The sequence below is a fragment of the Dryobates pubescens genome, chromosome 12, assembly GCF_014839835.1.
Source record: "Dryobates pubescens isolate bDryPub1 chromosome 12, bDryPub1.pri, whole genome shotgun sequence".
Taxonomy (NCBI): Eukaryota; Metazoa; Chordata; class Aves; order Piciformes; family Picidae; genus Dryobates; species Dryobates pubescens.
In genome coordinates, this window is record NC_071623.1 from 22,017,025 (window position 1) to 22,039,925 (window position 22,901).

Genomic DNA, 22,901 nt, shown 5'->3' on the forward strand with positions numbered 1-22,901 from the left:
GCTCAGGCCTCTCTCCCGCCCCTCGCGCGACGGGCAAGTGTGTGCCACCAATGAGAAACCGGGAGCACCACGGGGACCCAGCCTTCTCCAGCCAATCCGGGCGCTGTCAGGCCCGTTCTTACGCCGATGGGGTCAGCGGGCAAGCAGCAGAGCCGGGGGGCAGGAGGCTTCTGAGCTCCCTTCTCACCTTCAGCGGGATGTGCCTGTGGGGGCTAGGCGGCCCCTTTATTTTGCATAAGGGTAATTCAAAGCGAAAGGACGCTCTCCTCCCCCACTCTGGTAGCGCCCTAGTTGCCGGTCCCGCTTGTGGGAGGTCACACAGGGCAGCTTCTGGGCGCTGCGCCCCGGACGATGTAGCCCACTGGGCGGCACCGCACAGCCTCCTGGGCCGCGTAGTCTCTCTCCTGTTGGGGGCTTGGGGGGGAGTGGGGGTGTGGTGTTAGGGGTTGCTTGCTCCCGCCTCTCTTATGGTGAGCGACAGCTTCTCTAGCCACTCCTGCCTCCTCTTTTTTTCCGACTGGCGGCCTCTGCGACCAACCATGAGCTCAAGTGGGGCCCCTCAGGATGTTGGAGTTGGGGACGGGGCGTGAGGGTGGTGTCCGTACTTGCCGGAGGGCCGAGGTGGAAGCGCGGCGGAAGTAGTGGTTTGTCATAGCAACCACCGGTGGCGGCGGTGCTTCCTGTGGGCCGTCCGTGTGTCGTCCCGGCTGCCGGGGCCTCTTCCCTCTGGTGACCTTGGGTGGGATTGGAGTCCCTCGGTTTGGTGTCGTCTCAGGTTTCCTCCGCGCGTGGTCCTCAGCAGGCGCTGAAGGGCTGCTGCGGCGCCGCGGCTGTCGCGGTGCGGAGCCAGAGGCGGGCACTGGTGAGGCATTGGCCACTGTCTCCTCGCTGCCTCCTCCGGTGTGTTAAAGCGCCAGAATAATAGCACTGGCGTGGCCGGTGGCACCAACGGAAGCGACCGCAGCATGGCAGCTGCTGTCAAGGGAACTTGTGGGTACTGGGTCCGGAGCGCGATGAGAGCCCGGCCAAGTGGCCCGGCACCGCCGAGCTTGGGGCTGATGGGGTTTGTGCCGAGCCCCGGCTGAGGGCGGTCTCTTCAACATCGTGTGTCCCCTAAGGTGTTCGTGCTGGCTGTCAGGAGCAATATAATGGCAGCACGGTTTGCTTCTTTTTTTTCCTGTAATTTGAGGGGCTTTTGTTTTGTTTTGTTTTTCAAAGGCTCCTGATTGTTGCGGACAGCTTAAGTCAAGCTGAGATTTTTAGCGAAGTCCTATGTAAGGTTCCTTTTATTCCTGCACTAGTTATATTGCCCTTTGCCCTGACGTTGTCTGAACATGTATTATAGTTTGGTTATTGTGTCTTTTTTTCAGATCGCTATGAAGGCCTTGTATTGTCAGCAAAATTCGCATGGAGAGGAAATGACATTTGTCTTCCAGGAAAGAGTGAGTTCTGATCATAATAGCACTATTAATCATTCAATGGAAGAAAAGAGTGTGGCTGAATGCCACAAGAGAATTGAACACCTAACTCTTTTGTAGATTAAAAAATAAAGAACTGGTTTAATTGTTGCACATACAGACAAGTAAATAAAAGTAGGGGAGGTATATTTGGCCATGATCATACAGCACCTGGCAAAGACCAGTGCCAGATTTCTCTGTGCAGTTTTGGTGTCTATACTTTTTGGGGGGGGAATTGCAGGCATAACAAGTGCGACCTGGCTTCATATGGATTCAATCTCCTTGTTGTATGTTCTTGTTACCAAAAAAAAACCCTAGAAATACAGCTTTAGTAATTTGTCATGTTTAGAGCATTCCTACAGTTATTTTCTTTCATCTTTTGAGTTCTTTGTTGTTAGTGAGGACTGAGATCACAGTTCAGCCTTTTTCTCCAAAGCACTGGTAAGTTTCTTTGTCTAGCCACCTGTTTTCTTACCACTTAAAGGAACAACAAGAAGACAACTATTTTTCTGTCAAATTTAGATGAAACTATTGTGCTAAAGAGTCTATCATACATTGGATAAGAGTCTATCATACATTGGATAAGTGTACATGTGAGCTTGTGGCATATGGATAATATTGGATGTCAGTGAGTATGTTGATGCCTTAAGGGTGTCTGAGCAGTAGAAAAATGCTTACATCATTTTGATGCTGTGAACCAGTGTTCCTAAATCTCTTCTAGGTACAAAATAAATTACTATAGATACCCATGTATATGCATGTAATTAATAGATACCTAAATATGCCTATGAGCCACATAATATCAAAGTGCAACAATATAGTACTGGTGAGAATCTTGCTTGAACTGCTGCTAAGTCCCAGAAATGAAGGATGCAATGAGATAGATGAATTTGATACAACCAAGGTTGTAATCCTGGAAGAGTCTTAGATCTGCTTAAACTATTAATAGTGAAGTTGTACTTATGCTGAAAGGGTTTGTTCACCTTCCAGTGGAACATTTTTGTTCTCTTTATGAGTCATACAGCTATAAGGTGAGATGAGATGAGATCAGCTTACTTATCCAGGTGGAAACTAGTCATCTGCTACAAACTCGTTCATATGATTGTGATGGGTCTATGCTTGCTAGCTCCAGCACAAAAGAGGAGTATGGGAATATGTAGATACTGGCAACAGGTGAGCCAGACAGCTCTGGTACAGTCTTAGGTAAGCTAAAGCAGATCTTGAAACTGTACTCCAGTGCACAGACTGTCTGCCTACTTACCTATTTAAATCTATTCAGACAGGAACTGCTTGTGCATGTGTAATGACCAGCAGCATGGAACCCTCATCTTAAATAAAAACAAATGTTGAAAAAAGTGAGGAAAAGGAAAGCTAGTTGGCTGAGGAGACCCTAATAAAACAGAAGGTAGATCACAAAAAGTCAATAGATTGAATGAAGAACTTCCATAGCAAAATTTCCTTATGTTGTGCCTGGGCAGTTCCTAATAATGACACACATAAATTATGAGGGAAGGAACCAGTTAACAGCACAAACATTTCATTGTTTCTTTTTGTTCTTAAAACTTGTATCCTTTTATAAAGAAAAGCAATTTTACTGTGTGCATTGCAACAATGCTTAGGCTTACTGAACTATGCATACCAAAACAATAGTTCCAAAAGACAATGTAGTCTTATATGCACATATATTACATAAATCCTGTAGATTCTAACTCTTCTGTCGTTGTTGGTTTAGGTTTTTGGTGGGGGGTTTTTTGGTCTTTTCACTTTGTATTTTTGTTGGGTTTTTTTAAACCAGAGATGCAGTGTTCATGTAGTTCAGCAGTTAACAACTTTTCTGTTTTGTGAAACAAAGGGTGAGAGCCCACTCTGGTTTGTTTGAGGAGCTGGGGTCAGCCTGACTGGCAAAACGCCTTGCAATTTTGAAGGAACAGCATGTGTTTAATTGAGCTGGGGTAAGGAAAAGATCAGCTCAGCATTCCCTTTACAGAAGTTACTGTTCATGTTGCTAACCCTAGCAGAAAAGCAACAGCTATGTCTTGGAAAAGGTTTCTTTTTTAAATCACTTAAATGCTTAAAATGTTTCTTAACTTCAGCAATAGAAACAAAGCTCTCCAATAACTTCCTGGTAAGTGTTTCAATCCAACTGCAGACTACAATGTAACATGGAAATGTATAATTTTGCTGCCGGTACCCGGGCTGACTACAGCTATGGGGAGTCAGAATTCAACTTGGCATATTAAATACTTCAAAGCAGCAGTACCAAACTACTTAAAATCATTTCAGCTATCGATTTAAAAAATAAATGTTGAAAAAGTAAGGGAAGGCTTCATTAGCAGACCACTTTTGAATGTAAGGTATCCATCGTTTCTGGGGTTTAACACCAATTCTTATCAGGTCTGTTTCTTTGATGTCATGTGGACTATTTGAATACTTAGTAAGTTTGTCAGACATTTATGTGAAAGTTCTCTTAAGATTCTTCATCACTCATGCAATACAGAGTTAATATTAAAGACTTCCTTCCTTCTATTTGTTAGACACTAGTACATACTAAAATTTTCAGGTAAGGGTATGATACTTAATGTGCAGAAAACAAACGAACAAACAAACAAAAACCCCTCACTAAAATCCCAGAAAAATAATGCCAGTATCTCCTAAGGTTTAGTAAGGTCTAATGTATACATACATAGTCTAAATGACATTATAAGTATGTTGTGGTATCGGTTTTCTTTTCATTGGAGAAACAAAACTACGAAACTATTTAAAACAAAGGCAGTGTAGAAAAGTGGTTTCAAGAGCTTCAGAGGATCTGCTAGCACATTCATGTTGCATTGTATAATGTAACATCTGTACATTTGTCCTAGGAAAACCTTCCTCCTCCAGGAGACTATGATGTGAAAGTACAAGTTAGAGCCTGTGCACTGAGCTGGATAGATACAAAGGTATTTGCTTATATTTTTTTAATCAAAGCTAGAGGTGTTTATGGTTTCCGTTGAAGATCTAAGCTAGGGCCCTAGCTGGTAAAAGCACAATTCCATTTATGCCATCTGAGGATACAGCTTCAATGCTGAGAAAGAGGCCACAGGATTGATGTGGTATTCTCACATATCTCTTTAAATAAAAGGCACCTGTAATTTGGTTCCTAATTTATGGAGAAAGATCAGCTGTCATTTGTTAATTCTGTTATAGTAAATCCCTTTTATCATCCTCTGCATACTGACTGGAAATCACAGTTTGGCTTGCCTGATAACAACTCTGTTTTTGTCTTTCTTTTATTTGTTTGTTGTTGGGGCTTTTGTTTTTTTATGCTTCTAAATTTAAATACAGAAAATCAGTGCAAAGGTTTTAATATTAAATGAGTAATGTGTGTACTTTTTTTTTTTCTTCTTCCCCAAATAACATTTTTCTAATGGCCCACCTTTCTTACTGTGAATGCCAAACACTGTATGATGATAATATATATGCATATCTTGAGCCTTAGTAAGAATGTTGTAATCATTATTTTCATTTAGCTTCTCTCAGAAATTAAACTGGAGAAGGAGATTCTGCCTGTTGGTCGAGAAATTTCTGGAGTTGTATTAGAAGGTGAGTATAATTACCTTGGGAGAGTCTGGAGTAAGACTTAAGGTCTCGTTATCCAGAACAAATAAATACTATTTGTGTGGTACACCTTTAATAGTAGGAACTATTTGCTTGCTTAATGAGGTTTTCCCTGAGTCAATAATTAATACTGAAATGAAAGTAAGAAAAGGAACTGAACTGTTATTCCTGCATATCTGTTCAGAGTTCAAAAGAAAATTTTGCATGGAAACATTCTAAATAAAATTTGATGAGATCTTAAGATAGTACCTGCACATGCTGTAACAATCTTCAATTTGTAAAAAATTCATTTGTTCATAGTGAAAACAGAATAACACTCAGCAATTTCAGCAGTGTTTCAGTGACACCTCCACCTTTGATGCATAGTTTAAAGCCTGGATCTTTCGAAAACAGATACGTGTGTGTACTTGCGTGTAACGTTTGTGGACGGGGTGCCAAAGTTAAGTGAATTAAACATCTGGGTTTGGTATGTGCACATTAAACAGGAAAAAAAAAAAAGAATCACTATTGGGGTGTATTGTTATTTTGTGAGCTAGTGCTTTCAAATGCATGCTCAGTTTCTGTTAGAAACATTTATCTTCATGTCTTCTTTCCTCTCTTTCATATTTCCTTTTTGAGTTGGAAGCAAGGTGACCTTTTTTCAGCCAGATGATGAAGTGGTAGGTAAGTTAACGCTTGTTTGCCTTATCAACTAGCATAAGTAGTAATCTTTTTGTAACAAATGGCTGAAGTTGTAATCGTTGCTAAAGATACAATTAGAGATATATTTTTCAAAGAATAAACTGTTGTCACATGAATAAATGCCTACCATTTAGGATTCTATACTGAAAGTTCTCTCTTATGGAAGTGTTTTGGTTACAAGAATGGAAATTGAGGTCCCCAGCTAGTGTAATCTGTCATAGTCCTGCTGCATTCACCAAATCTTTAACAGTATATGCCTGGATTCAATTAGCTGTGTAAAATAAGTGCTCTAAAGGCAATCCATCTGAATACATAGACAATTACTTGTATTTATAACACTATCTTGATGTAGTTAATACATACCTCTTGATTTCTGTGAGTTACAATATCTATGTTTATGTTTCCTCCCTTCTTGAGGGTGATATGAAAATACACTTTTAACTGCTGGTTATTAAAATCTTCTTCAAGCATACTAAAGACTACTCAAGCAGAAGATGATGTAATTTAGAAAAAACTGAACAAAAAAATGAATTGTGGTCCTTATTTAAGCATCCAAGTAGGATCACCACTTCTTTCCACTGTTTTCTGAGTTGCTAAAAGCAATACATATTATGAAGTGCTTTGCAGAATGCAAGTCCACATTTAAAAGAAACGCTGATCAAGCTGCTAGTTTTCCAGAATCTTCATTTTTACTACACATTAGAGTTCTTCAAAGCAGACTTGTTTCCCCTCTAACTTATCCGCAGGGAGTCCATGTTTTATGATCCTGCTGTGACATTATTGTCAGATAAGCCAATCAGAAAGACAAGCAGTAATCACTACACTTCTTTTGTTTGTTGCTTAAAACAGACTTGGGGTCAAAAATCACACAGAAGGTGCTGGGGGCTTTTCTTTTCCTAGTAAAACTTTGGCAGACCTTTTATATCATTAGCTTAAATCTAATGGAGTAAGACGCATGATTATTGCTGTTTATTGGCCACAGAAGGTGTGATCCTTACAGTAAATGACATTAATATATCATTTTATGGGGTACAGAAGTGGCTTTGATTAAGTAAGTTCAACAGTTATGACCAGGCATTTTCTGATCTTGCATATGGATTCACATTGAACTATGAGTAGTATCATTACTGTGAACACTATTACTCATTTGTTTAAATATCTTACCGACCTATGCTGCATCTGTTGAATGTCTGAATATAGTCTTTGTGTTTTGATCACCTTTTGTTGTAGCTGAAGGAATACAGTTTCAGTATGTAGTTGAAAACAAAAAGCACAAAAAAACAACCAAAAACCCCCACAAGCAAACAAAACACCTCTGAATATAAATCAGTGGATCTGAGAGGTCTAACTAACATTCTAAGAGGCTGCAGGAATTAGGATTCATTCAAATATAGAATAAGTAGTTTGAATCAGCTGAGCTACTTCAGAGTAAGTTTGATGTTAAGGGAATGCAATCCTACTTGGGTCATGAAAGAGGCAGATTAATTTTCTCTCAGACTTCCATTTTCTGTGGTTTTTATTCTTGACTACTGCATGTTTGTGAATGCAGGTACAGGAAAGCCAGAATTACACGTACAGAAATAGGGAAGTGAAGAAAACAGTGTTAAATATTTTTAGCTTCTTTTGAAAGAAAACCCAGTTCTGTACTGAAAGCTCATAGCATTCATTTTCAAACAGCTGTTCAACATTGTGCATACAACACAGAGGCCATAAAGACAAAATATAGGAGTGAAATACATCTGCAGTGGTAAATCTTCCCTAATAAACACACTTCAAAGTTACTATTCCTATGAGCTTATGCATAGGTAATGAATGAGGAGATTTAAAAGAAAATGAGCTCTTGTCAAATTGTTAGGTTACCTCTGTGTTTATTAACATCAAACTGTCCCAAAATATACAATTGCCAGAAAAACATTTCTGCTTTAATTTTACAAAATGCCAGTCCTTCCATCAATGAGTATAGTCCTGGTATATACTCTTGCTGAGTTTAACAGTAATAATATGGTCCTTATTTATGAATGTACTCTTTTTAATGTAAGAGTAGTACTGTGCTCTCTGGAAGTATTTGTTGTGTTAAATCATTTGTCTATACCTGAAATTATGCCAAGAACTAGTTCTCACTTTTAAAGTTTTTCTGATGCTTCTTTAATCTTCCATAGGAGATTTATTTTTTTCCCCCTTTACACAGTGTATTCTCTTATACATAATAATTTGTTCGGTTAAGAGAAATAGAGTAGTAAAACCTCAGACCAGCCCAAAGTCTTCTGAGACACATTCTTGAGTTCCTTTCAAAACTAATCTGTTTTATTTGTTGCTCTCAGAATCTTTTAGCAATCAATTATGCTATGTTCCTCATTAAAATAAGGACAGGAAAAAAATATTCTGAGAGTTAAATTGGCCACAAATACTTGGAAACATAAACCTAAATACAAACGTACCTGCTTAGATGTACTAATGGTTAACTAGATTGCCTGTTGATTCTTCCATGTGCTTTGTCACTCACTACCTAAGTAATTAATGCATGAAAGCCCTATGCTACGTGGAGTAGTTCTGACAAGTAAGGTGAAAACCCTGATTTTTTACTTGTATCAAATGCTTGATGTGTATAACACACATAAAATAAAGGTATATGCCTCCATGTTGGAACTTTGTCAGTTAGGAGGTATACTACAAGGTGCGGTTCTTTAAGATGCTTTCTGCCTTTCCCTCAGTATAAGGGTCATGGTTTTGTGAGTGGTTTTAGAGACCCAGAAATCAATATGAATTGATAGCAATGTTATGTGATTCCTTGGAGGCTGTCTTGAGTGTTAGGAGATAACGTGATTGTTCCTGAACTTTTGCATTTGTCAAGAAAAAGTAGGTCTTCATCCTGTGTGTTGCTTTTTCTATAGCAAGGTGTTAGGATGCAAATTGGTTTGGGTGCCAAGGCTTAGTTTAATTTACTGTAAGGGAATTTTTCTTAACATTTGAAATGTAATATTGTATTATCAAAATCTGAATGATGTTTTAGGATGGGGACATTCTTTCATACTTCTTTATATTTTGTATGCTAAATAAAGGATTAGAGAATGACTTGAGTTAGGAAAGTAAGACAGAATTGATAGTGATGTTGTAAGAAACTGTTCTGTTGTGAGATTCTTGCCCTTGTTGCGTTATTTCCTTATTTCATCATATTTCTGCAGAGAGCTACTTTAGGCTTTGTATTGTTATTCTGTAGATAAACCCTTGAGACATCTGCAGATGAGCATTGTGAAAGACTGGAAATAGCAGCCAAATTTGCTGTGGATTTTAAGCCAAAGCCCTTGCTTTGGTCAAAGTGGAATGTAAGATTTGGCTGGGAGAGAGAAGATAATACTGTTCTACCAAAGACAGAGAGTACACGTGTCCAGAAGACTAATCAGATTCCAGATTGGTGTCCTTTGACCAGTAGAGTTTAAATACTCTGTTACAACCAGGATGCTTTTTTTGTTTGGTGGTTGTTGTTGTTTGCTTTATTTCTGCCTATTCTGTCTTGCTTTCTCAGTCTTGCACGGGGGGTCCATTTTTTTTCCCCTTCAGCTCCTCATTTCCACTCCAGCTTTTTAAAATTTATGCATTCTTGCTTTATCTTCCTGTGCTTTTCTCTGTCCCTTTTTGCTGCCTTTGCTAACAACACATGTGCAGGCATCAGAATGGAAGAATTTAGGCTGGATGTTAGGAAGAAGTTCTTCACAGAAAGAGTGACTGGCCATTGGAATGTGCTGCCCAGAGAGGTGGTGGAGTCCCCATCACTGGAGGTGTTTAAAGAGGAGACTGGATGAGGCACTTGATGCCATGGTTTAGTTGATTAGATAGTGTTGGATGACAGGTTGAACTCGATTATCTCAAAGGTCTTTTCCAGCCTGGTTAATTCTATTCTGTTTTCAAATCTTCAATTAATTGGTTCAACCTTGAGCCAAATTACTGCATCTCATCCAGAATGTGTATTTTCTATTTCAGGACTGCTTTTAAAGAAGCATGTAGACATAGATATTTAGAAGGAATGGTCTATTCTATTCTATTCTATTCTATTCTATTCTATTCTATTCTATTCTAATTTGAGGTACCTGTAGTGTTTTTCGGTCTGTGCCCATCTGCAATAAGAGAGCTCCATTTTCTTCTGTGTTAGCTATGGTCCAGAGTAGAAACAGGATCACTCATCACAGTGAGGACAGTGTGCAATGAGTTCAGACATAACCTGAGAAAAAATAACCATGCCAGTAGCAAAAATCAATCAGTAGTGTCCCCAAAATGCTGTTTGGAGCACCTCTACCATCTTGTGCACTGTGCCCATATTGATTACAGGCTGTTACACTGCCAGATTTTCTGAACCTGTCATAAAGCTGACAAGGCTGGCTGAACCACAGACAAAGTGGGACTTGCAATTTCAGTAGGGGCACGTTTAGGTTATTAGGTATACTTGTTTGAAATTAAATGTCTGTGTTCAATTGTATTTTCAGGAATCTTACCCTTGGATTCTGAAGAATCTGGTGTTTGTGAAGTTATTCTAGTTCATGAGCATTACTTGGGTATGTAGTTCATATATTTTGGTAATATTTACATTTACTGTATCTTTAGACTTCAGATTAGCTTTTCTAATAGGAAGCTAATCAGCTTGGACTTCTGGGCAAACTTGTTCTGTATATCAACATTCAGTCAACTCCACCTGTTCATAGAAGCTTTGTATACTATGTACTTTTAGGGGCTTTTTCTTGGATGTCACTGTTTAAAGGGTTAATATTTTGCTCAAGCCACAGAAGATTACTTCTTTTTTTTTTCCCATCCTTTTAAAATTTTTTTTTCCCTCCTTCTAACTTCCCTTTCTGTTGGTTCATTGTCTTTTTACTTTTTCTTCACCTCATTTGTCACAAAATTAAATAAGGAGACATCTGCTTTTTCCCTCACGTCGATTCAATACAGGAACATCATTTGTGACCAGACTAACAGATGGGATAAAATTAGCAGGAAAAAAAAGGATGTTCAGGGCATGAGGATCAGAGAAAGCCTAGTATTGAAACATCATTTTCAATTATTGTGAATTTCCAGTTTCCCCTTTCTGGGCATAGAGTGCTTTAATGTTTAGAATAGTAAATTCAGGGATATCTATGCTTCTTCTGAGCTTGTTTTATCACTTTGAGCAAGCTATATTTACGCCCAAAATAGTTTGTATTGTTTCTTTGACTGTCCATGAATTCAACTTGAGTAGTTATGAAGTCCTTTAAATTTGTCTATACCAAACCCAAATCCCTACTTTTATTGCACAGATTATTCTCTCCATGATTTTGGAGGGGTTGTGTTTGGTTTGGTTTGGTTTGGTTTGGTTTGGTTGCTTGGGGGTTATTTGTTTTTTACATGAGAGGTAAACAACTAATTATGTTGAGTCATTTGAAGAGGATATCTTCCTGACTAGCTATGACAGTCTTTTCCAAAATAAGCCATGGGCTTCTGGAGATGAAAAAAATAAGGTTTCTTCTTTCTAACACTTAAAAGTACAAGTCAGGTAAAATGAAATCTAGAAGCCTGTGCTGACTTATCGCTATTTACAGTAACTATAGGCAGAAAATATTTCCAACTTTGTATTACTTTGAGTAGCTCTTGTATTACTTTGAGTACTCTGTGCTAAGTAGCATGAACTCAGGACTGGACAGAGTGGTGATCCTGGTGATGATGCCTAGAAGGTTTTTCCAGCACAATCATAGATGATCCCAGGTGGTCTCATTGCTTAGGTGGTTTTATAGCTTCTCTGATTCAGGTTACATTGCCAATTCTTAGGCTTAAAGGGAGGGACCAAACTTTTCCAGTTTTTCTGCTTTCCAGCCTGCCTCAAAAGGACTGCACTTACTGTGTTCAGTTCTATGCTAGACGCTCAGCTGGGCTATGATGATTTTCAGGGTCTGCTAAATCATGTAAAATGGTGTTTGAATTTGTGATTCCCAGTTAATAAGGTACTTAATTAACATTAACCCCACCAGCCTTAAAGCACATGGATAGAATGGGAAAATTCTAAAGTATCTGGTAGGTAGAGACAACAGAAAACAGAGGTGACAAGTGATATTGTGGCCTTTATCTCTCTTAAAATGTTTTATAACCTCCAGAAGCTGCTTGTACCCAATGGAGTATGAAATCACACAGCATTGTAGAGCTATAGGGTTTGGAAGGCACCTAAGGAGACCATCGAGTCCAACTCTGCTGCCAGAGCAGGTTCATATAGAGCAGATTGCACAGGTCTGCATCCAGGCAGGTTTTGAATGAATCTGGAGATGGAAACACCACCACCTCTCTGGTCAGCCTGATCCAGTGCTCTACTATCCCCAAAGTAAAGAAATTCATCCTAGTGTTTGGATGGAACTTTGCATGCTCAAGTTCATGCCCATTGCTTTTGGCAGGGGGGTTGGACTTTATGATCTCTGGAGGTTTCTTCCAACCTCTAACACTTTGTGATTACCTCTAGTCCTGTCACTGGGTACCACTGAAACACTGTTCCCATCTTTCTGACACCTACCCTTTAACTACTTATAAGCATTGATAAGATCCCCCTCTCAGTCTTCTCCAGGCTAAAAAGCCCCATCTGTCAGCCTTTCTTCATAAGATGATCTAGTTCTCTAATTATCTTCATAGTCCTTTGCTGTGGCCTCTCAAGCAGTTCCCTGTCCTTGAACAAGGGAGACCAGAACTGGACACAGTACTTCAGGTGGGGCCTTACCAGGGCAGAGATTCTAACCTATAGAGAGGCAAAATTAGGAACTCATGGGTTGTAACTTGGATTGTATGTTCTCTGCATCCAAAATATCTTTGTGAAAAGAAGAGTCCTTCTCAGATCATTTCTGTCAGGAGCTATGGTAGGAAGTGCATTTCTTTCTTTTTCCCTGTTCAAATACTGTATTTGAACTTGCTCACAAGAGTGCTACAGAAGCAAACTGATTATTCTTGAAATAACAATTGAGTTTTTCACTCTGAGTCCGTGCAGTCCTGCCACAAGCCTCAACATCAGAATATTGTCTTTGTGAAGTAAATCATAATTAGATATGTAGTTGATTTGACCTGTGTGATTTTCTTTGATGTTTTAGAAATTGATGAAGTCTAAAAATAAATAAAATTCTGAGTGGAATGTCAGGGACTTGCTAGGTGTTTTTCCTGATTGTTTTTTTTTTTTTTCCCCCCAAACTTAGTTCGTAAACCAGAAAAGGTTTGCTGGGTTGAAGCAGCTGGGACTGTTCGCGATGGTGTCCGAGCCTACACAGCTTTACACTACCTTTCCCAAGTCTCTCCTGGAAAAACTGTCCTTGTAATGGATGGAGCAAGTGTAGGTAACAACTGTGCAACAACTACAATTTCAGAACACAAAGATTACCTCTGCCATAAATAGTTGTTTTATCACCAGAATAATTGGATTCCTTACAACATACTCAACTTATTGAGCCTTGTCTTTCACTCCTGGCAGCACCCTTGATGTATTAATAGGTAAGGCCCTCCCACATAAGGGACTGAGCCAAGAATACAGTCCTTACATGTTGTGTGGGAAGTGAAGAGAGGTAGTTCTTAAGCCCTCAGGTATAACTGGAGGAGAGTGTCTTAACTTTTTTTTTAATTCCTTCCCCACCACTGCTCTTTAACTTCTAGATACAAATAATATCATTTGCATTACTGCCATCTTTATTGCTAGTGATGTGGAGCTTGCCTCAGCAAAGATTCATTAAAGTAAACGTGGCTGGGATTTTTCCTTGGTAGCCCTTCCTTCCTCCAACAAGCAAGCAAGCCCAAAGCTACAAGTTACAGTTGCAGTTATAGTACTTGCATTCCTTAAAGCAGAATCTGAGCTATTTCATTGAAGATAAGAACTATTTAATTACTAAAAGTTTGTTCAGGGCTTCCCAGTCAATGAAAAGACTTTTTTTGGCATCACTTGGAACTAAAGCAGATCTGTGAAAATTCAAATTCTTGGTTCAGACATGTTTTATTGGAGGGACAAGTTCATTTTTGGATGCTCTCCTCACTTCACCTGAATGTCCTCTGCAATACAGTTTTTCTTAAGCAGCATCAAGTTGTTGCTGTAAGTAAATTCATCTGCCTTTTTTCTTCTGCAGCCATTTGGTACAATAGCCATTCAGTTAGCACAGCACAGAGGAGCTAAAGTAATCTCTACTGCATACAGTCTTGAAGATAAGCAGTACCTGGAGAGGCTTAGACCTCCTGTGGGTAAGTTACATTATTTGGTGCTAAAGTTTATACTAAAGAATGTCTCAAAATATTTTTTTTTCTGTTGAGTCTGGAGGCTTGTTTCAGTAGCTGAGAACTGAAATGCAAGTTAATAAACTGTCTAATTAAACAGTTTTACATTTTAATCTGTACTCCATAGGTATTTAATTTCTGGTTTAGGCGTATGTAATGGCATCTTAATTCTTCATTTACATTGTAATGATTGTCAGTACTTTCCATCTCACACAATAGTGCTTGAGTGCTGCCTTTTATCCTAAGTACTCAAGAAGTCTTTTCATTTTACAGAATTGTTGCTTGTGAACATGAAGAAAGCATTACTGAGTTGCCACTATCACAATGTGTAATCTAGGTACCTGAGACAGAGTTCAGATGTAATCATATACTTGAGATAAAGCATTCAGCAGACTCAAATTACTACTAATAGTATTTTATCAAGCTATGTGGCAGCTCCGTTTCAAGTACCGTTGGACTCGCTCTTAAGAGGTCTTTTCCAACGCAAGCAATTCTATGATTCTATAACTAGCTGGACATTCAAAGGCTCTGGATTCTCCTATTTTATAAAGAAGTTTTGCATTAGAAATAATGTATGCATTCATCTATGACTTTTTCCATTTCTTCTCCATGACACTTAAGTTTGGAGGGTGCTGTTCCCTCAAAGTAACAGGGCTGTTTGGACCACAGTCCATGTAGAAGCTATTAGCATGTCTCCTGAGCAAGCTTTTTCTTATTTCCATGCCACACCGTGGAGGAAAGTAGAATATTCATTAGTTTTAAAATGAAGGATGGCACTGTGAAGTCCATGCTTATTGTAGTCCATGACCTTTGCTGTGCAGTGAATAAAAGGTAAAACCAGTGCCTCAAAATGCAGACTGACACAGAATAATCACCAAGTTTGTTTTTAGTGTGATTTTTGTTGTCATTTAAGGAAGTATATGTAAGAGTAGCTGTGTCTCTTGCAAGAATGCCTTTGTGGGAAAAGCATTGTGTAGTCAGTTATCACAGCTAAAATAAATCCATATATATATATGAGCTTGGATGAAATGTGATTAGAAAGATAACATCAAGGTTAACTGTCCGTGACTAACTCCTTTGTTGTTTACCATGGTAATATTGTTAGCAATCTTGGCTTTCCAAATGGAGAACTAGAGCAGTTTCCAAATCCTTCTTGTTCTTAGTGATGCACTAAAACCAGGCGTTGCTGCTCTGCAGGTGCATATGTTGTTATCCTTCTGTTCTTGCTGGCTCAAGGATAGTAAGCTAGCAGAGGGATGAAACAAGCCAGAGAGCTGCTCCTGAGGCATGGAGAGAACAGAGTTCTTGTCAATTCCTTTCTGACTCTGGAGAACAGAACTGGCAGTGGAAGCATAGAGACAACACAGTGTGCATGTGCATTCTTGGACTGCATGTTCACACACATCTGCAGCATGGGAGAATGATTCACTTCCAGCCTACTGAGTATTTAGAAGTATTTGGAGAGCTGATAATGCAGCAGGAAGTGGAGTACTGTGCAGAGGTTGTTACATAAGAGCAGGGAGAGAGACACCTTTGCTGTCTGGCCTTAATGATCTTCAACAGGGAACTGCAAAATTTTGTGTTGGGAATGTAATAGCTTCTTTTAAGGTCTGGCAGACTTCTTTCCCCAGATTTTATATTACCTCTTTTCTTCTTTCTTCTTTTTTTCCTATCTTTTTTTTCTACTTCGCAAAAAAAAAACCCCAAAAACTATTTTTTGCCTTTTTGTATTTCTGAAGTTTTTTTTACTCTGAGGGTTGAGATTACAGAGATCAGAACTCAAAGCATTTTTGTTTATGCTGTTGATATGTAGAGGTTTGTTATGCCAGCTGTTGCAGGGTGAAAGAGTAAATACCAAAAAAACCCCAAAAACTTTGTTTTGTAATGTTTTATGGGTAAATTTCACTAATGATATGAAAACTTTATTAGCTAAGAAATGACTTTGCAATTGATTTTTATCATCATAGTCCTGTCCATGCATCTACATAGAACTTTGTGTTGCTTGGCATATTTACTTCTTGCTGTCATTTTTAAGTTACAGGAATCTTAATAGAAAATAAATGCTCTAAGTAACCAAAGGCTAGCTAGCTATATCTAAGCTGGCTTCTAATGACTCTGGGTGGAGGCTTTTTCAGTTTTGTGTTTGCTCAGTGGTGTTTTTTTTTCATTTGTTCTGTGTCAAGGTCTATCAGTTGTGTCAATGAGCAGCAGTTTGTGTTATCAATGTGTAGCACAAGTAGCTGCTTCAGTAAAATGGCTGAAGGAATCATCTCTGCAGTGAAAAGGGCATCACTTCTGTTGCATCTCTATGTGCTTGTTTTGCAACAGCAGGACTCACCAGTTTTGCAAATGTTTGTGAACATAAGCATTAAAGAAAAAGGTTTTAATTACAACTTTACTTCAAATAAAGTTATACAATGCAGCATTAAAAAGAGAAACTTTAGAATGTGAAAGCAAAAAAGCCACTGGTTTTGCATTTTGAGTTTTTTGGGGAGGTTGTGTTTTGGGTTTTTTTCATAAATAAATATGATTCCAATGCTGAAAGTAGAAACTCCTGTTCATGTTTAAGGAGTCACATTTAGACCAACAGGATGGGGTCTTTGCATGTCTTCAGTGAAACAGCCTGTGAAAGTAAACTCTGGTAGCAAGTTAGAATACTGATATTTCTACTTCTCACCAACAGTGAAAAAGAGAAACTGAAGCCTTTTTGGCAGTCAGAATAATGTTATTTTAGAAGCTGTGCACGTCACAGAAGGAGAAACTGAACTCATTTACAAATGTTTGGGATTTATTTACATAATTTTGCTAAACAGAAATCAGAAAATAATCACACTGATTTAAACCAAGCTATTGCATTTCTCCTTGGTAGTCAGGATTTGAGTCTAGTAAATCAGAGTTATCCTCAAAGTGAAACTTTTTGCAGAAACTTCACACCGTGTCAAATTGCTATGTTAAGGGAAAAACCCCTTTTAACTTCTTGACTGAAGAAACTAATAAGAAAAGCATATTATGGGGTTTTACTTGCATGCAAGGAATGTAACTATCATTATTAAATTAATGTAGCATCTTTCTTGAAATATGACCATGTGTGTTCTCTTTAGCCAGCTAGTTTGTCTTCAGTGAAAAATTTGAATGGCTGACCTAAGAAATTGAATGCATCTTATGATGTGATTGGAAGGAAGAGCAAATAAACATATAGAAAACCCCAACCCAAACAAAACTAAGCCAAGCAAAAACATAAAAACCTAACTAACTAAAACTGCAAAGCATTACCTGAATACTTGTTAATGCTCTTCTTAATGACCAGTTTCTTGCAATATTTCTCCTTCCTTTCCATCCCCTGTGATTAAATTCAAGAAGGTATACGTCAGCCTTTAGTGGGTAAGTACACGTTGCAAATTTGAGTTTAATCTGTTGCACATTGGAATTGTGCCTCCAAATATATCTGGTGTTATTTCCATTACAGATTTCTGAGAAGTCTTTGGCCTGTTTAGTCTCTAAATGTTTGTTCTACCTCACAAATATGAAACAAAACTAAAAACCTTAGCTGCTGCTTTTCTGCCCTAGTTATTCCTGATTCTGTGGTTTATCTTTATAACCATTCATAAACAGGGTATCACATACATATGAGAAGAATATGTAGTAGGGAATTTCAGAAATACTTCAAGAGGAGATACAAATATTTCCAGTTTATTATGTTTTTTACATGTTTACTTCTGAGTTGCACTGGGAGACAGGGTTCCATGCCAGAGAGAATAGATTTTTACTCTGCCCTCTGATGTGAAAGCAAGAGGAAGTGGTGGGTGTTATGTAGAATAAGGAGAGACTTGGAAAGTTCTCCTGAAGCATTACTGCTATGGCCATTTGATAAATAATTTGAAAGTTGGGAGGCATGAAATAAGATACCTCCTTATCTTTTGTCCACATTCTTTTGCTTCTGGAACTACAAGAACTCCAGAACTTGTTATTTTCAAAGGCACATCTGGAAAAGAATAGCAAAGAACGAGCTTTCAGAAGGATTTATGATCATTATAGTGGCTTACTTTATCCTTTCTGGCCTAAAAAGGCTTGTGAGTTTTACTTCTGCATTAAGCTAGCATGTATTTTTTTTGGTGTTGATCTTGCACTCTATTGTAAAATGTTTAAAAAAATAATAATTAACAATTGGCTAGTATTTTGACTTTGCAAACCTGCTTGTAGTACTGTCAAAAGTTAAAAACTTTCTCTTCTGCTCTGAACCTAAACCTGATGTTTTTAATTGTAGTTAACCAAATGTACTGCTCTTTCTAGCTCGAGTGATAGATGTGTCAAATGGGAAGACAGATGTAGCAGAAAGCTGCTTGGAAGAAACAGGTGGCCTGGGAGTGGATATTGTTCTAGATGCTGGAGGTGTGTAACGGATGGAAATCTGGTCTTCAGAGAGGGTTTTATTAGCATTATTTACAAGTAATATAGATGGAAGCTGCATGACCTCAAATGATTGCAATTAGTTGCTTGTTCCATGCAATCTGATACTGTTAGTCATCTGCTAAATTTGTCTGAGATTGTCTTCTCTTTGAAAGTCAAAAAAAATGTGTTTAAGGGGTAGAGCTGGGACGTCATTGTTTTTGCTGCCACCTTCTTTTAATACAAAAATTATGCTGTAATCTCCATTGCTGTCAACCTGTATCCTAAAACACTTGTAACAGGTGGAAACTCTGAAGTTACTATTTTTAGCTGAAATAATGGAAGAGCTTCTTTCCATTCAAATGTGCTAAATACATATTTGCATTTCCTAAATCTTCTACTTCAGATATTCTCGTGTGATTAACAGCATAATTGAGTTCCAGACAGCTGTCTTCCATTGTGTGTGTCCATATACATATATTGCAACTCACTTGTACCTGAAAACACAGGACTGTAAAGAATTCCAAGATATGTGGTTTTCAGTACAGCAAGAGATGAACATTTCCTTCTGCACAGAATTTGCTTTTGAATTTGGATGAAATTGTTCTCCCTCCTGCTTACTCTCCAGTGAAATTGTACAGTGCTGAGGATGAATCAACTTCAAAACCACAGTTGCTGCCTCATAAGCATGATATAATTACTCTTCTTGGTGTTGGGGGACACTGGATAACAGCAGAAAAAAATCTTCAGGTAAAGATACCGTGGTACAAACAAATTTACTGACACTCTGTGTGTGTGTGTGTGAGCTTCTGTCATGGTCTAATGGTTCCCCACTGTTAAGTAATATCCGGTTTTGCTTAAAATTTCACATCCAGAAAGCGGGAAGTACATAATGGGAAGAGTAATTAATGGTTTGGGGCGGGGGGGTGGAGAGGGGAGGGGTGTTGAGACAATTTTCAGGCTGTTTTCTCTGAGAATGGTAGTCAGCTATATTAATGGCTTGGCTGTAGGGACAAATTTTGAAGGACCTGTTTTGTTTGTCTCTGGATATTTAACAAGGCAGAAAAGTGTCCTTTAAAACTATAAATTTTACAAGTTTGCTAAGCTTTTAAGAATGGGCAAGAGGTAGGGTTTTGTTGTTTGATGTTTTATAGCCATCCACATAAAATAACTATTTAGCCTTTATTTCTGTATAGGAAAGTGTAACTGAATAACATTTTTCTTCAATTTGTTCAAGCTGGATCCTCCAGACAGTCATTCCTTGTTTCTTAAAGGAGCCACAGTCTCCTTTCTTAATGATGAGATATGGAACTTGTCCAATATACAGCAAGGGAAGTATCTCTATATCCTTTTGATGGCAATTTTGAATACTGACTGCTAATGTGAATGGATGGAAATAGAACCAAGAAACCAAGTTATAGAGTCTCTTCAGTCATGTAATCACAGGCTTAAAGGTCAGCACAGTTAAGCACACAGTGTAGCTAAACTATAACATCTACTCATGTTTTAAGCTATTCTCTGCATTCCTTCTAAATACCTATCTTTACATGCCTCTTTAAAAGCAGTGCTGAAATAGAAAATACACGTTCTGGATGCAATGCAGCAATTTGGCTCAAGGCTGAACCCATTAATTGAAGATTAGAAAATGTTCAACAAGGATTTTATGTTATGCACATGACATTTTGGAATTTTTGTTTTGTTTGTTCTTTTGGCCAGTAGATGAATTATCTGTCAATCCTAATGCAATCAGCTTAACTCTAAAAGTTAACATATTTTGGTTTCATAGCTTTTTCCTTATTTGCAACATTGTGTACATGAAATTTATTGAGCAAAGATGTGGGTGTAGGAGGAGGAATGCCTCCCTTAATTTGCATTACCTACATTTGATCTTAGGCAGCTGGACTCCTGTCTTTCTACTAGCATAGCAGTTTTCAGTGGATCACCTCAGGTAATCAAAGGTTTGCCTGTTTATGTCTTTAAGGACCCTCCCTGTCCTGTTCTGTACTGCACTGCAGATTATGAGATCTGCTGAATCACTTTTGCAGCTTAGCAGCAGAGCAGAGGCAGGTGAGGATTAAGTCATTGTATTTGTGAAACAGCTAACTGCACTACAAGGAAGTTCTGCCCTCCTCCCCCCAAACTGTAAAGCAGATTAGGCAAAGTCAGGCACACTAAGGAAATATTTATGGGATGCAGGTTATCATGAATGGGATTTATGGTTTGGTATTTTTGTTGAAGACTTACTGAGTAGTTACCCACATGAAAAGCAATCTGACTAAACAGTAAGAGTTCTTCTGTGGTCCCCTGGGGTATCTTTAATAGTAACAGTATGTTTTGTCACAACGGGCTTTAGAGTTGAAAGGAAAAATCTGCTTTGTTTTGCACTGGCCTGCCTTTTGGATCTGTGTATTTTGTGACATTCTTGAGCATATGGAATTAATATCATATGAAGATACAGCCTGAGCTTCAAACATGAACCAGATTGCTCTTAAAGTGAAGGAAGGAATGCTATTTTTTGAATTTCCTATGAAGACTAAATACAGCCTCATCTGTTGCATTGTCATGAATGATAGTCATTAACTCAAAGATCCCTCACAGATGTGCAGTGGTGCTCCAGGAATTTACAGACTCTGCTGTGTTCCCAACTTTATTTTGATTTTTACCTCAGATGCCTATTTGAATAATAGGGCTGGTAACTGGTGACAGAAGTCTGTCACCTTCATTCTGCACAAAAGGGGAAGCTGCCATTCTGGTTGGGTAATGTGTTAGTGTGGGCTACATTTGTCCATCTTAACCCTTTATTTTTCAAAATGCCTTTTTTCTCCTTAGTTTATTTCTGCATACTGTTTCAGGAAAGGAGGTTTCTGATACATAAAGAAGTGCATAAATCTGACCTAAAGATTGGAATTAAGGTTAATTTTCAGGTTGCTTTGATTTTGGCTGGTTTTGTATGAATACTGAGCTCTTGCCAGCAAACATGAAAATCAAAATATTTAACTGTAGATACATTCTTACCTTGACAGTCCTCTTAGATACCCATCTTAGAAGATATCATGGAGAAATTATCAAGTAGCATTTTCAGGTGAGAGATTTTTCTATTTCTTTTTTTTTTTTTTTCCTTTTTTCCCCTTTTTAAATTCAGAATTAGAAGTAGAAAACTCTTGCCAACACTGTGCTGCAAATTTATAGTAGGATGCTTAGGAAAAGATGTCTCACATAATTTTTATGGAGCAGTTTATGGTCTATTTCTGTTTGTAATATAGCAGGCTAAGCACAAGGAAATTTGGTCAACCCCCACAATTGAGCTAGCTGGTCTTTCAAAATTTAACAGAGGCAGCACGTTCTTTTCATCATGGAGAAAGAGCATACATATATCTGACTGCTCAGCAGTGTCTGATTGAGAAATGGTGTTAGCTGGAAAAAATGATAAGTCTGTTTAATGCTCCTCTGAGAAGAATGCTCTACTAGATAAAAAGACTCCCATAAGAAGTTGGGAATGGAAGATTCTCTCTCAATGCAGGATACTGTATTGCTATTGAGCAAAAGCCTCACCACCAAGCATTCAATTAATCTGCAATTATTTTTTTCCCCTTCCCTATAAGAAGGATGTCTTTTAATTAACTTCTGTTTCCTGTTTGCTTTAGGGCTCTTCTCTTACTCTGTGAACCCAGAAAAGCTATAAAGCTTCTATTTAAGGAGTAAAGTTTACATAGCGAAAGTAAAGTCTATAGCAGTTGTCCCACAATATTTCTGTTTATCTGAGCACGCTCACCAGGCACCTCTAACGTACTGTTCCATTTTAGGCCTCAGCTGGATGAGCCAATCCCTTTGTATGAAGCCAAAGTTTCTATGGAAATGGTTCAGAAGAACCAAGCACGGAAGAGACAAGTCATCCAGTTCTGACACACAATTTACTGATTTCTAAGCCTGTGGAAGATAAAGAAATGTAATGTATTTGGGAAGTAAACTAGTGTATGCTTTCAAATAATCCTGTAACTAGAACTTAAAGATCTTTTGAACCTCAGCACAAATGGTCTGAGAAGCTTCTGTGACTTCAGAGTGTTTTTGTGGATCCACTTGAGCAGATAATTCCCATCAGTAGCTTTTAAAGAGACAGTTTTGACATACAAATCTTATCTGCCCTGCCTCAGTTACAAATGTCAGGCATGTTTACAGGCAAACCTATTTGCTATATATTTTTTAACCACAAGAAATTTGGGGGGGTGGGGGGGTGGAAATCTGGTGTTCTTTATTAGTCCTCTCTTCTACAGCCCTTACCAATAGTCACCTTTATATTTACTTTCTGGTTTTGACTGCATTGAGACTGAGCACTATCTGTGGTACACTTACAAGTCTTAAATCCCCATTTAACATTTTTTAATTGAAAGACAGGCAAAATCATCAGAATTGGCAAGGTTGCTAGAGGGGAAGGATATGGTACTGACAGTAAGAATTCTTAGTTTGATTTTCTACTTCATTTTAGCAGCCAGGCAGTAAACCCTAGTAAATCTAAAGCCCATATGCTCATACTAT

At 38.4% G+C, this 22,901-nt stretch overlaps 1 protein-coding gene across 7 annotated transcripts; it reads left to right on the forward strand.

The window, feature by feature from the left end:
• The first annotated feature begins 92 nt into the window (after positions 1 to 92).
• On the forward strand, positions 93 to 22,575 carry CRYZL1 (crystallin zeta like 1). Of its 7 annotated transcripts, none has more exons than XM_054165831.1 (15): positions 93 to 240; positions 1,219 to 1,274; positions 1,371 to 1,442; positions 4,319 to 4,396; positions 4,967 to 5,039; positions 5,673 to 5,717; positions 10,214 to 10,282; positions 12,923 to 13,056; positions 13,838 to 13,949; positions 17,340 to 17,363; positions 18,273 to 18,371; positions 18,997 to 19,118; positions 19,606 to 19,711; positions 21,401 to 21,450; positions 22,172 to 22,282. In XM_054165831.1, the coding sequence occupies exons 3-14, from the start codon at positions 1,377 to 1,379 to the stop codon at positions 21,439 to 21,441; spliced, it is 969 nt and encodes a 322-aa protein (XP_054021806.1). In that variant the 5' UTR covers positions 93 to 240; positions 1,219 to 1,274; positions 1,371 to 1,376; the 3' UTR covers positions 21,442 to 21,450; positions 22,172 to 22,282. The 7 variants fall into 7 exon arrangements, with proteins under 7 accessions (XP_054021806.1, XP_054021799.1, XP_054021805.1 ...); XM_054165824.1 differs by having other exon boundaries at positions 94 to 240; positions 21,405 to 21,450; positions 22,172 to 22,575; XM_054165830.1 differs by having other exon boundaries at positions 94 to 240; positions 17,343 to 17,363; positions 21,405 to 21,450; positions 22,172 to 22,575.
• The last annotated feature ends 326 nt before the right edge of the window (positions 22,576 to 22,901 follow it).

What these genes read in the sequence shown, in the direction of transcription:
- CRYZL1 (XM_054165824.1), top strand. Translation starts at nt 1,377, where the DNA reads ATGAAGGCCTTGTATTGTCAGCAAAATTCGCATGGAGAGGAAATGACA. An exon ending in TTCTGGAGTTGTATTAGAAG is followed by an intron (nt 5,040 to 5,672) that starts GTGAGTATAATT and finishes TTCCTTTTTGAG; the next exon opens with TTGGAAGCAAGGTGACCTTT. An exon ending in TTATCAAGTAGCATTTTCAG is followed by an intron (nt 21,451 to 22,171) that starts GTGAGAGATTTT and finishes GTTCCATTTTAG; the next exon opens with GCCTCAGCTGGATGAGCCAA.